The sequence below is a fragment of the Lolium rigidum genome, chromosome 2 (assembly GCF_022539505.1).
Source record: "Lolium rigidum isolate FL_2022 chromosome 2, APGP_CSIRO_Lrig_0.1, whole genome shotgun sequence".
NCBI classification, from domain to species: domain Eukaryota; kingdom Viridiplantae; phylum Streptophyta; class Magnoliopsida; order Poales; family Poaceae; genus Lolium; species Lolium rigidum.
The window spans coordinates 240,843,513-240,855,493 of NC_061509.1; the positions used below are offsets into that span (position 1 = coordinate 240,843,513).

General features: G+C 44.6%; 1 protein-coding gene across 1 annotated transcript; it reads right to left on the minus strand.

The window, feature by feature from the left end:
- Positions 1-613: 613 nt before the first annotated feature.
- Positions 614-5,671, minus strand: LOC124693175 (soluble starch synthase 2-2, chloroplastic/amyloplastic-like). The gene is made up of 8 exons (XM_047226641.1): positions 5,136-5,671; positions 4,549-4,885; positions 4,349-4,413; positions 3,850-3,927; positions 3,636-3,746; positions 3,482-3,526; positions 2,058-2,231; positions 614-1,731 (listed from the first exon to the last, which is right to left on the minus strand). Exons 1-8 carry the CDS (start codon positions 5,385-5,387, stop codon positions 775-777), a joined length of 2,019 nt encoding a protein of 672 aa, XP_047082597.1. The 5' UTR covers positions 5,388-5,671; the 3' UTR covers positions 614-774.
- Positions 5,672-11,981: the final 6,310 nt, after the last annotated feature.

Consider the following 11,981-nt stretch of genomic DNA (forward strand, 5'->3'; position numbering starts at 1 on the left):
CTGGCGAAGACTGCCCACCACCTCGTCGATTTCGCTTCCGTCCGTCGTGGTCGCTGGGACGCGTCGCTCGATTTCGATTTCGATTTCAATCGATCTGAGAAAGCAATTGGAAGTCGATGCTCCCGTATTTAAAGAACTCGGAAGGAAATTGGAGTCGTGCCTAATTTGGTCTCTCCTGGCGTCTCTGGGGTGGACTCAAGCGACCCGCTAGGGAGAGCTGCGTGCGCGGCGTGAGCTACGGTAGAAATACAATAAATGAACCGGTACCGTGGCATTAGTGTGTTATATGGGATTTGGTGGGAGGGTAAAATCGTCCAAATAAATGTTGGACGAAAATTTTGGCAGAAACTTTAGCTCCTTTATTATTAGGTATAGGTATAGATATAGATATAGATAGATGGTTTTCAATACAATCGCTCGATTTTTCAATTAAAAAAACAAACGCGTACCACTACAACATCAGCAGGAAACAGCAACACCGCCGCAACAGCAACTAGTCCGCAGCAAAAGTGCAAAACCACCACATCCCCATTTTCCAACTCAATGCATATCTATTTTGATCGCCTACAACTCTGTAAATCCACAGAAACATGGAAACCTGGCTGAAGTGATCCCAAACTTGGGCGGCACCGCGGGTTCGGCTCACTACTTGCCCCTTGTGCATGTGCCCCCTAGTTACTCCGGCCGGGGCGCCAGTGTGTGATCGTCGGAAGAGCGACCTGAACGCCATTCCGACCGTCTCCGTGCGTGCATTGGAGGAGAGGCATCAGTGCATCACCACTGGTACTTGGCCTTGACGAGGACGTTCTCGTAGAGCTCGGCAGCGTGGTCCCAGCTGAGGTCCTGCGACATGCCGCGGGCCTGCAGTCCCCTCCAGCTCTCCTTGTAGTTCCAGTACGTGTTCAGGCAGTGCCCCAGCGCGTCGATCATCCTGCCGGCGTCCGCCCGATCGAACGTCCACCCGAGCCCGGCGTTGCCGAACGGGTCGAACGGCGCCACCGTGTCCCGGAGCCCGCCGACGGCGTGCACCACGGGGACGGTCCCGTACGCCATCGCGTAGAGCTGGTTCAGCCCGCACGGCTCGAACAGCGACGGCATCAGCAGGATGTCAGCGCCCGCCGTGATCCGGTGCGCCATCTGCACCGAGAACCCAACCCAACCGCGCACCTTGTCCCGGTGCTCGCCCTCGAACCGCCGCAGCATGTCCTCCAGGTCGGCCCGCCCCGTGCCCAGCATCACCAGCTGCACGTCCTGCTGCGCGATCCACGGCATCGCCTCCGCGATGAGGTCCACGCCCTTCTGCCGGTCCAGCCGCCCGATGAACCCGATCACCGGCACGTCGTCGCGCACCTGCAGGCCCAGCTGCCGCTGCAGCGCCGCCTTGCACTGCCGCTTGCCCGTGTCCAGCGTCTCCAGGGTGTAGTTGGTGTAGTCGTCCGAGTGCAGGTGCACGTCCACCTTGGGGTTCCACTCGGCCGTGTCGATGCCGTTCACGATGCCGTCCAGCTTCCACTCGTTCTGGTTGATTATGTCATGGAGGCCCCAGCCGCCTTCGATCGTCTTCAGCTCCCACATGTAGCCGTGACTGACGGTGACCACCCGGTCTGCCATCTTCAGGCCAGCAGCGAACACGTTGCTGTGCTCGCCGCCGGCGGGGTCATACAGTTTGAAGTGATCGATGTAGTGCTCAGGCAAGTCCATGTTGAAGAAGTCCTCTACAGGGCCACGTCCCTGCAAAGGCATACATTTGGCATCAAGGTTTGAAAAAGAAAACTGGCTAACAAGGACAACGTAATCAAATAATGGATCAACGACTGAGGTATATCGTTGTTGGTTAGCTTTATTAAGCAGCAATATTAGTCGCCAATAAATTTTGATCAATGTTTGTGGTAGCATTACTGATGGCCCTAAATTGGAGGAAGGAATAGTGAGCACATGACTAAACTCTGAGTATTGATTGGTTGTTTCCGGCTAAACTGGTTTGCAATGAAGAATAATGGTTTTCAGAATAGAAGGTACACTAATGGCTCAAATGAATTCGGAGTTAGAGCGCAAACCTGATGAGCGATGTTATGTATCACGAGAACAGAACGGGTATATTGCATCAAGCCATTGTCTCGGTAATACGCCTTCAGATATACAGGTAGAAGTGCAGTATGCCAATCATTTGCAATGAAGACTAAGTTGCCATCACCATAGACAGTACCACCGCATGGGGCGTACCAAGGAACCTGAAGGTTGGATGAGCATTGTTATGCATTTGCAATGTACAGAGTTAATGTGAGAGCATGAAGGCAATTCATCTACCCTGGAATAAGTAAACTGACAGCTCCTTTTCGAAAAAAAAACTAAACTGACAGCTTGAGCTGTCCTTGTGTTTGTTATGACTTAAGACAAGCTAATCAATAAGGTGCACTAGCGGCTTGCTGGAACAAACCCAGCTGGGGTTGTCAACTTGCTTCAGAAAAATATATTGATAAACCATCTAGTAGAGTTCATCTGTAAGACCAAGGCACAGCCGAAATTTCAAATATTAAGAAATAATTTGCATGGTTAATTTACCTTTTCTTTGAGTTATAGTTAGTTATTATGACCAAATTAATTCAAGTTACTCGCTATGTTCCTGAATTGATGTCACATGTAAATATGTGCAATCAAACCTTAAAAGCTTTCATCACTAATATACACACACAAGTGTTTATAATTTTCACAAGGAAATGAATACCAGTAGATCATATGGTTGGTATGTGTTAGTTCTAGCAATGGTAGTGATTTTACAAAAAAAAATATTTTAGAGCTCATGCTACTTGTAGCTTTTTTTTTCAAATTTCAAAAATAACATATTTAAGCTCCAAAAATTCTGAAGAAAATTCTAGATGTAGACAATAATGTATTCTGCCAACGTGCAAAATATCAACTCTATATATATGGCTTCGCAAAAATGATAAACCTGAAAGATTTAGGGGATTTCAAAATTTGCACCGTTCACTACTTCAGATGTCAGATTTTGTCCTTTCGCAAAAAAAAGATGTCAGATTTTGTCATTTTTGTGAAGCCAAGGATACAAAGTATTTTGAGTAGAGATTTCCATGTTGGAAGAATAAACAGCATCTAGGATTTTATTCAGATTTTTTTGAATGAAGTGCAGTTTTTAAATTTTTCAAAAAACAAGCTCGATGTAGCCCGGGCTCCAAAACGCCACACTCAGTGATTATAATGCTATGTCTGTTACCAGTGCTCGTCCGTTTTTCCATTCAGTTTCTATTACCTGCAAACCTGCTAACTCTAGATTCCTATGGATCTTTTACTAGCTTTGCACAAAAGCTGGAGTACAGATGAGTGCTGGACTTTTTTTTTCCTAAAGATGATTATTAGAGACTGTGTCTATGTCTGAACTATGAAACACAATTATTTCATAGAGTGGTTTTTGGTGAATTTCTTAGACATCTATAGTACGGAGTAATACAATTAGGGAAGGTACCTCAACAGCAGCCTTGCAGAATAAAATCATACGCTTCAGAACATCCTGCCAATAAATGATGGAAATGCACAAGCATCAATTACATGTCATCAAGAGGAATTCAGTTTGAGTTTCAAGGCTAACAAAGCTCTAGGAATAGAAGATAGATGTTTACCGGTCTTTCTCCTCCATAAATATCATTGTGCCGGTGCCGGAAGGGAGGGGCTTCTAAGAACACAAAATCAACTCCATCGATATAAGAGTGGAAGTAAGTCACTTCTGAATCCTGCAAGCCAGAGAAGAATCTAATTCACTGAACTGATCATGATTCTTTAATCTTTTAATTGCATGCTGCGGACTCTTTGCTCATATTTTAATGTTTTACATACCTGTCCCGCTACCTTGTAACGCTTGCGAACACCAAGATCGCGGGCTTCGGCGTAATCTCCATACTTCGGTATAATGACCTGAAATTGAACAAAATACTTGTATTAGTACTTTCTGAATTAGGTCACCAGGCATACCCTACATTCAAATTTATGAAGGCTCTCGTAGAAAAGTGTCATGTTAAGCAATGCCTACTTTCAACTCATCCATTTCAGACATGCTAAATAAAACAGAAAGAAAGGAACAGTTCGATTATAACATAGGATTTCTTCTTTTTCCTATCAAATTTTACATTGACTGTCGAAGAATCAATGCCGCATTGTAAGTTTTACTACATATTGCACGCCAACTAAAAATAGTAAAACAAAAATATTGCACACCAACTAAAAAGAGTAACTCTGAAAAGTTGCTCTAGCAAGCGGTGCATAACAGCTAAATCAGCATGCTTAAGTTCTTTTTTCTGACTAGGACAAATAAAAAAGAGAAAAGGCAATAGAGTACCATAACACGATGTCCTCGTCTTGCCAGAGCCTTGGGCAAAGCACCCACAACATCTCCAAGACCACCTGTACATGGTACCAGGTTAATCAGTTAGCCAGAACAATGCAGAAAGGCATAAATTTGGTACATGTTAAGTCTAACCGCTCGCGTCCAGAAAATCAAAAAAGGCAAGTCTAACTGCTCAATTTAAACATGAATACCTGTTTTACAGAAAGGAGCACATTCAGAAGCCACAACGATGACATTCATCACATTTGGCCCAGCCAAAGGAGCAGACCCCTTGTTCTCACTGTCATCCGAATAACTCATCACTTCTGAATCTCCACTGGTGTCAACCTTAGGTCCAACCTGATCTCCGACAACGACATCTTTCCAATAGCCAGACGCCGCAGCCGCCGACTCTGAGACTTGGACACTGCCACCTAGTTCGGCCCTGGAGACGGTTCCAGCTATCCCATTTTGCTCTGCAACGCTACCCTCAAGCTTCGGTGCAGATGCAGCTGCTTCTGGCGATGCGGCATCCTCATTTTCAGCAGCCTGAGTACACAACGTAATCCACAGGAAATTCAGCATAGCAAAGCATTAAAGCGTAATGTCGCTTAGTAGAAGAACAGAATGAGAAACGCTTGGCAAGAACTGCAGGTGATGCTACATTTCCGAGAAAGGGAAAGTAACTGCGGTTTTTGAACTAAATAATCCCCATTCTGACAAGCAAAGCCCGTGCATAAGCTTCTAACGGAAAAGAAGGAATGATACGAGCGGCAGCAGATATAGTAGGAGTGTCAACCATGAGCTTGCTGCGCTGCCCTGCCGCCTTCGCCGCGCCCTCCTCACCACCGGCCGCCGGCGATGATGCCGCCACGGCGCACGGCGGCGTTCCGTCGCGCGAAAATCCGCGCCGCGCCCAATGCAGACTGGCGCCGGCGGCCCCGTACGAGCGCAGCGCGCTGCTCACCGTGCTCCACCGGCGCCGCGGCGACGAGGAGGGGGTAGGGAGCAAGAAGAACGCCGCGGACGAGGAAGCAATGGCCCCTGACATGGTACACGACGCGCAAGAACAGAGAGTTCGTCGGGGGGTTGAAGCGAAGTAGCAAATCGAACCAGGCAGAGCAGAGCGGACGAGGATGACAGCGAGCGGTGCCGCACGAGGGAAATTAAGCGCGCGCGTGGGAGAAAGATCTGCGGTCAGTACGATTAGCGGCGGCTCGGGGTGGGAGCCCAGGAGCTGGAGGCCGGAGACAGGCGAGCGGCTTGTGTGGACTGTGGAGCTCGGAGGCCGAGAGGGGGCGAGCTAGAGCGCCGCGCTGAGGAAGACGACGAGTAGTGGGGAGGGAACGGCGGAGAGTTTCCTTCCATTTTTTTCTTCTGATGAAGTTTCGACACGTGCGGCTGACCGGTGGGGCCTGGACTAGCAAAGCTGACGTGTTTCACGTGAAGTGGTGTTGGTGGCAGCGCAGTATTGGTCGATTATTGCGGTGGGCCCGTAAGAACCGCTTGTAATCGATGTAGCCGTGCGCGGTGGATGATTGGGACGTACTCCCTCGCCGAAATCGTGTAAATTTTGATTAAATTTGTAAAAACATGAATATTTAGAATACCATATCAATATCACAAGATTTTTATGAGGAATATCTTGACATGGTACATATTAGAATTATTCGGCTGGGTGTATCTTAGTTGCGCAAAGACCGAATGTAATGCTTAAACGTTTTAAATGATAAAACATCATTTATTAAAAAAGAAAAAAAATCAATAAATTTGTTGTTAGTGTAGTTTGAATTACGTGAAAATTTACCGAACTATATTATGGCAAAGAGGAATTACATGGACATGTGTAGCCTCACCCAAAATTCCTCTCGGGCCTAGGCCTAATAACGTTCACCCGATGACGGGACCGGGCATGTGTATTTCAAATGGAAGAAGTAAGGAAGAGGCATGTAGGCTTTCTGGCTTTCTGGCAAGGCCTGAGCCTAGTTTTCGAGTGTTGGGCTTTCCTCGGCCCGAAGCCCAACAGGATCCGAAGGATGCTTAAGTATAGATTGGTGTTTGTTCGACTAGCCCTTGGGCTCCACCATTGAAATGAGTAGTGTCTGTTATAAAAGCGATAAGCAAATAACGAAGAACGAAACAAGAACACACGCAGGGGACACAAGATTTAACGTGGAAAACCCCTTCCAACACAGAAGGGGAAAAACCACGGCGCCACCCAAGAAACTTCACTACATCGGGAGGTGTTTACAAACGCCGTGGGTTATCTTATAATATGATGAACCCTAGCCGGCGGCTTACAAGATGTATATATAGGCGGTGCCAACGATCCGTACCGTACCGCGGGGCTGCCGCCCCGCGAGCGTCCCTCGTAGGGCACGACGTATGGGCTAACTTCGACTCCGCTACGCTTCGCCCCAAGCCTCCGGGCGACGGGCTCTCGCTCCGCTCGTCGAAGTTAGCCTCCCTTTAGTATATGAATTTGGATCACAATACAACAAACTCCACCTTGAGACAAATTCCATCTTGTAGCATGAACTTCAACAATCTCCTGAACAACAAAGCAAAAACACTTGCTGGCGCCAACAGCCACTTGTGCTAAACAATTATACCAACCAAGCTCGAGCAAAGCTCAAACTTGGAAACAGGAACTGTCTTTGTCATCATATCAGCAGGATTATCATGAGTACTTATCTTGCATACCTTCAGTTTACCAAGAGCAACAATATCGCGCACATAATGGTACTTGATATCAATGTGCTTTGTCCTCTCATGGAACATTTGATCTTTAGTATTGCACTTTGACTGTCAGAAAACAAGTTAATGCAAGAATCATCTCCACAAAGCTCAGCATACAAACCTTTCAACCAAACAGACTCTCTACAAGCTTCATTAATTGCTATATATTCTGCTTCGGTTGTAGATTGGGCAACAACAGCTTGTAACGTTGCCTTCCAACTCACAAGACATCCACCAACAAGTGAACACATAACCCGTGAGGGATCTTCTCTTATCCAAATCGACAACGAAAATCTGAATCCACATAGCCTACGAGTCCCTCATCGGTCTTGCCAAACTTCAAGCAAGCTTTGGATGTGCCACGAAGGTACCCGAAAATCCACCGAACTGACTTTCCAATGTTCTTTACCGAGATCAGCCGGTATCGACCGACCAAACTCATAGCATATGATAAATCGGGACGAGAACAAACCATGGCATACATCAAGGAACCAACGACACTAGAATATGGAACTCGAGACATGTACTCAATATCTTCATCGGTACTAGGACATTGCAATGCCGACAATTTGAAGTGAGAAGCAATTGGTGTACTAACGGACTTTGCATCATGCATATTAAAACGATGAAGAACTTTTCTGAATGTAATTTTGCTGACTAAGAAATAACACACTAGATTTTCTGTCTCTTGTAATTTCCATACCTAGTATTTTCTTAGCAGCACCAAGATCCTTCATCTCAAACTCACTACTTAACTGTGACTTATAATCTTATAATCTGATGAACCCTAGCCGGCGGCTTACAAGATGTATATATAGGCGGTGCCAACGATCCGTACCGTACCGCGGGGGCTGCCGCCCCTCGCAGGCGTCCCTGTAGGGCACGATGTATGGGCTAACTTCTGACTCCGCTACGCTTCGCCCCAAGTCTCCGGCGACGGGCCTCGCTCCGCTCGTCAGAAGTTAGTCTCCCTTTAGTATATGAATTTGGATCACAATACAACAGTGTCTCATTAGGGCATCTTCAGCAGCCGACCCATTTTAGACACGAAATTTGTCTTTTGTGATCCGTTAGCGTTGGTCCGTGGGTAGAAAAAGTCATTGTGTCCACCCCTGGCACGTTTGGGTTAGGACCCAGCGGCTAGACCCATTTTTTCCTATTAATATGTCGCACTAGAAATAATTATACGTATGGGCAAAAATAAAGAAAGGACATGGAAAAATAAATTAAAACCTAGAACTACGGCTTGCGTCGACGTCACCTACGTCTTGCTCTTGATGGTGATGACAACCAGCCGCGACCATGACGATGGTGGCGCTGGCGCCAAAGGCTAGTATATAGGTTGTTGCGGATGCGGCGCTCGCTCAGGGACATGCATGCCACCCATGAGATGGCGCAACAAGAGTAGGACGTGATGTCCACATCAGCCATGGCGACTGCCGGCGCAGTGGGGCCACCGGCAGCGTGGAAGATCACCCCCTATGCTAGCGCAGATTCCCACTACTACATGGAAAGGCCTCCTCACCTAGCCAGGTCCCCTAGTTGGGACGCAACGATGGCCATCACGAGGGATTCGTCGCCGTCCAACTCGGGTGGCTTGATGGGTATCTCTCGCTCGTACATGAGTAGATCGAGGTAGTCTAGGTTGTCGTCGCGCGGATCCTCACCAAGGATGTCGTCGCCACCCACCAGCGGATCCTGCTCCTGCACGTGCTTCTCTTCTAGGGCGGCCTCGTTGTGGTTCTACTCATCGTCAACAAGGAAGGTAACGCAATGTCGTGGAACAAATTCCCACATGCGAAACGTGTCCCACATAGTCGAGTTTAGGGCGTAGGACGGGTCTTGCCATTGATCAGGGGACAGTCGTGCCTTCTATCAAGAAACCTTATCGTGTCGCGGCCTTTCCTAAGGCACTTGCGACACTAGGACCCTATGCGCGCTGAGATTGTCCTCGTCTCCTAAAGCAACTGTGCCACATCCACGGGGGTGTAATGGAGGTCGCGATGGCAATGAAGAGGCGATTTGTCGTGCACGCGTATAGGCATTGATGTCGGCGCAAGAGTCCAATCAGTCGGCATTAATGGCGGTACAGAACATAACCAACTCAGAATTTTCAGCTCAAATTTGATCCAAGAATGGGTCGGTCCACCGCATAAATCCATTCGCATCATGCCATTGGTTCGGATTTTTCGTGTTCTCCTGTCCGCATGGACTGTAATATTCCAGAACATAGGACCAACGAAGGGTAGATTTAAAAATGGGATGTGCATTTCATCGCAAAATGGAGGAAATTTTTGTGCCTTATTGCATAAAACCTAAGAGGGATCGAGGTTTCTCTCTCGTTGCTATTAGGGTTAGAGCAATGTGAGTGCTAGGAATTTCGACATGACCTCTTTTAAAACTTATGGTTTTGGGAGAAGGTTTGATTTGGCATTTCAAATTTGAATTCCAACAAAAGAAGTATAAAGTGATCAATATATAAATGAATTATGAATTCATAATTCAAAAGCACATCACATTTACACAAATAATTCATAAGTGAATATCAAATTTATATAAAGGCTCATAAACAAAACCTTGAGCTTTATTGATTGCACACACACATTACATTGTCATTACAGAATACTTTATATTACAATAAATGGAATATATGAAACAAAAATAAGAAAGAAAATGAAGATTACATCAATGAAATTATTTCTATGCTAAAGTCTTCATCAAATCTTCATTTCATCTTATCCAAAGCTTTGTCCAATTTGAAACATGCATAAGAGCAACAGATAGAATGGTTTTGTCTAGTAACAAGTGTCATTGACACTTGGCAGTAAAAATAAACAGAAATCATGAGATAAGCCTTGGCAGGGGGATCAAGTCCCAACCAAAGCCAAAGTGAGGCCCAGCAGCTTTTCTCCGTCATGAGCAAGGGGAGAAGGGTTGGACAACATAGCACACAGCCACACAGGTGCTGTCGACCAAGGAGAGCAGTTCTCTGTGCTATATATAACACAGTGGTTTAGGGATAGGGTTGGATCATTCAACACAGCAAGAAGAACAGCAAGAACAGCTCAAGAACACATCAGTAGTACATTTCCATAAATCATCCAGAGAATCAACCCAAAACCAAACCAAACCAACCATAGATCATGGTGACCTAAGGCAAGATCATCCAGGAGCTAGGAGGTTGTAATATCCCAGGTAATGGGGTTACAAAAATAGAGGAAACAGATGTGTGCATTGCATTCATGCATAGAAAATCTGGGGAATTTTCGCGCTTTAAAGTAAAACAGTCACAGTAACTGAAGTTTCACTTGACCTTGATGGAATTGAAGTAGATCATGAAGTCAAGTGCTATAAACCTCAATGTGACTTTGTTAAAACCTGTTTTGGGTAGAGATGATTTGATCTAAGGGGTTAGATCAAATGGAATTAAATTTAACACAACAACATTTTACTTAATGATCAATTGCTTGATCTTATAAAAAATCATAATATGGTAATCATTGCCATAACCTAAGAACATCTGTTTAAGTACAAACCAAGTAACAATAATTGGAGAAACTATTCTTCACTCATCTTCTCCATGTCTTAAACTAATCCTTGATCCTACCATGAACCTCATGGTATTCATTTCACTTCATCCTTGGAAACAAGACAAGGAGATCCAACCAAGGAATACATATCTTTCTCTATTCCATATTATTATACATCAAACCTAGAGGCAAACGTTGGATATAAATATCCATATGATCACAATATCATCCTCAAGAGGAACCCTAGGATAGTATTGAAGTCTTTCCCAAATGAGAGAGAGCATTCATATCAATCCTAGCTTTACTTATTTAAGAACTCAAGGACTATCATTGAATTAAAGCATTAGGGGATTAACTATTTCATCTTGGAGAGGTAAGACAACCTATCATCACATGGAATAATACCATATCCATGAACTGATAAAGTAATGAGGAGACTAATTCAACCCAGATAGCCAAGTGGAGTTTTAGACTAAATACCTATTGAGATATTGTGAGTACACCATAAACCCTAGAATAACCATTCCTAAATGAGAAAGCTCAACCTATGGTGTTATACTCAAGATAATTGAGACAACCATAACCATGCCCATTCAAGAAACTACAAAAGGAAGTATATATTTAATTGATCAAGACAACACTTGATCTTGGGAGTGAGAAACCCATTCAATGAGAGATCCTTAGGAAGCCAAACCTTGATCATTATTAAATAAGTGATGATCATAAACCCTAAGAACTTGAGGTATTGAGAATAAACTCTAATAGGATAAGTAGATCTCATTCACCACATGGGGAGGTAACTAGTAAGCAACCCTAGGCTTATATTCCAACTTTAACTTGTGATTCAATTGGTGATCATAAGTAGAATTCTACCATATCTACATTCCACATATTCTTCATTTAAGAAACATGAGAAAACCTTAGAGTAAAACTCCATACTTTATATGGTGAGAAACCATATATCCATTCATATGACCAAAGTTAACTATAAAAAGAACTACAACCAATGTAGTTACTTTAATGATAAATTAAGGATAATAATAGAAGTTAATTGGTAGAAGATAAAACCAATTCTCAAATCCTTAGGAATTAGAGAAGCACATATGATATGAAGCAAGTAACCATATTACCATGGTTAGGGAAGAGTAAACCCTAGCCAATACAATATGGTGTCATCTCACTTCTACAACCAGAATTATATCTCAAACCTAGTTATGAATCACTTGGGTGACTACAATTATAAAACCAGACCATAATTGAGAATTGAACCAAGTACCATTAGGTGAATATAATTAGAATCCTAGAATTGCTCATTAGCTAAATTCTATGCTTCACTAATTAAACCTTAACAAGCAAGTGCTCACATAAGATTATGT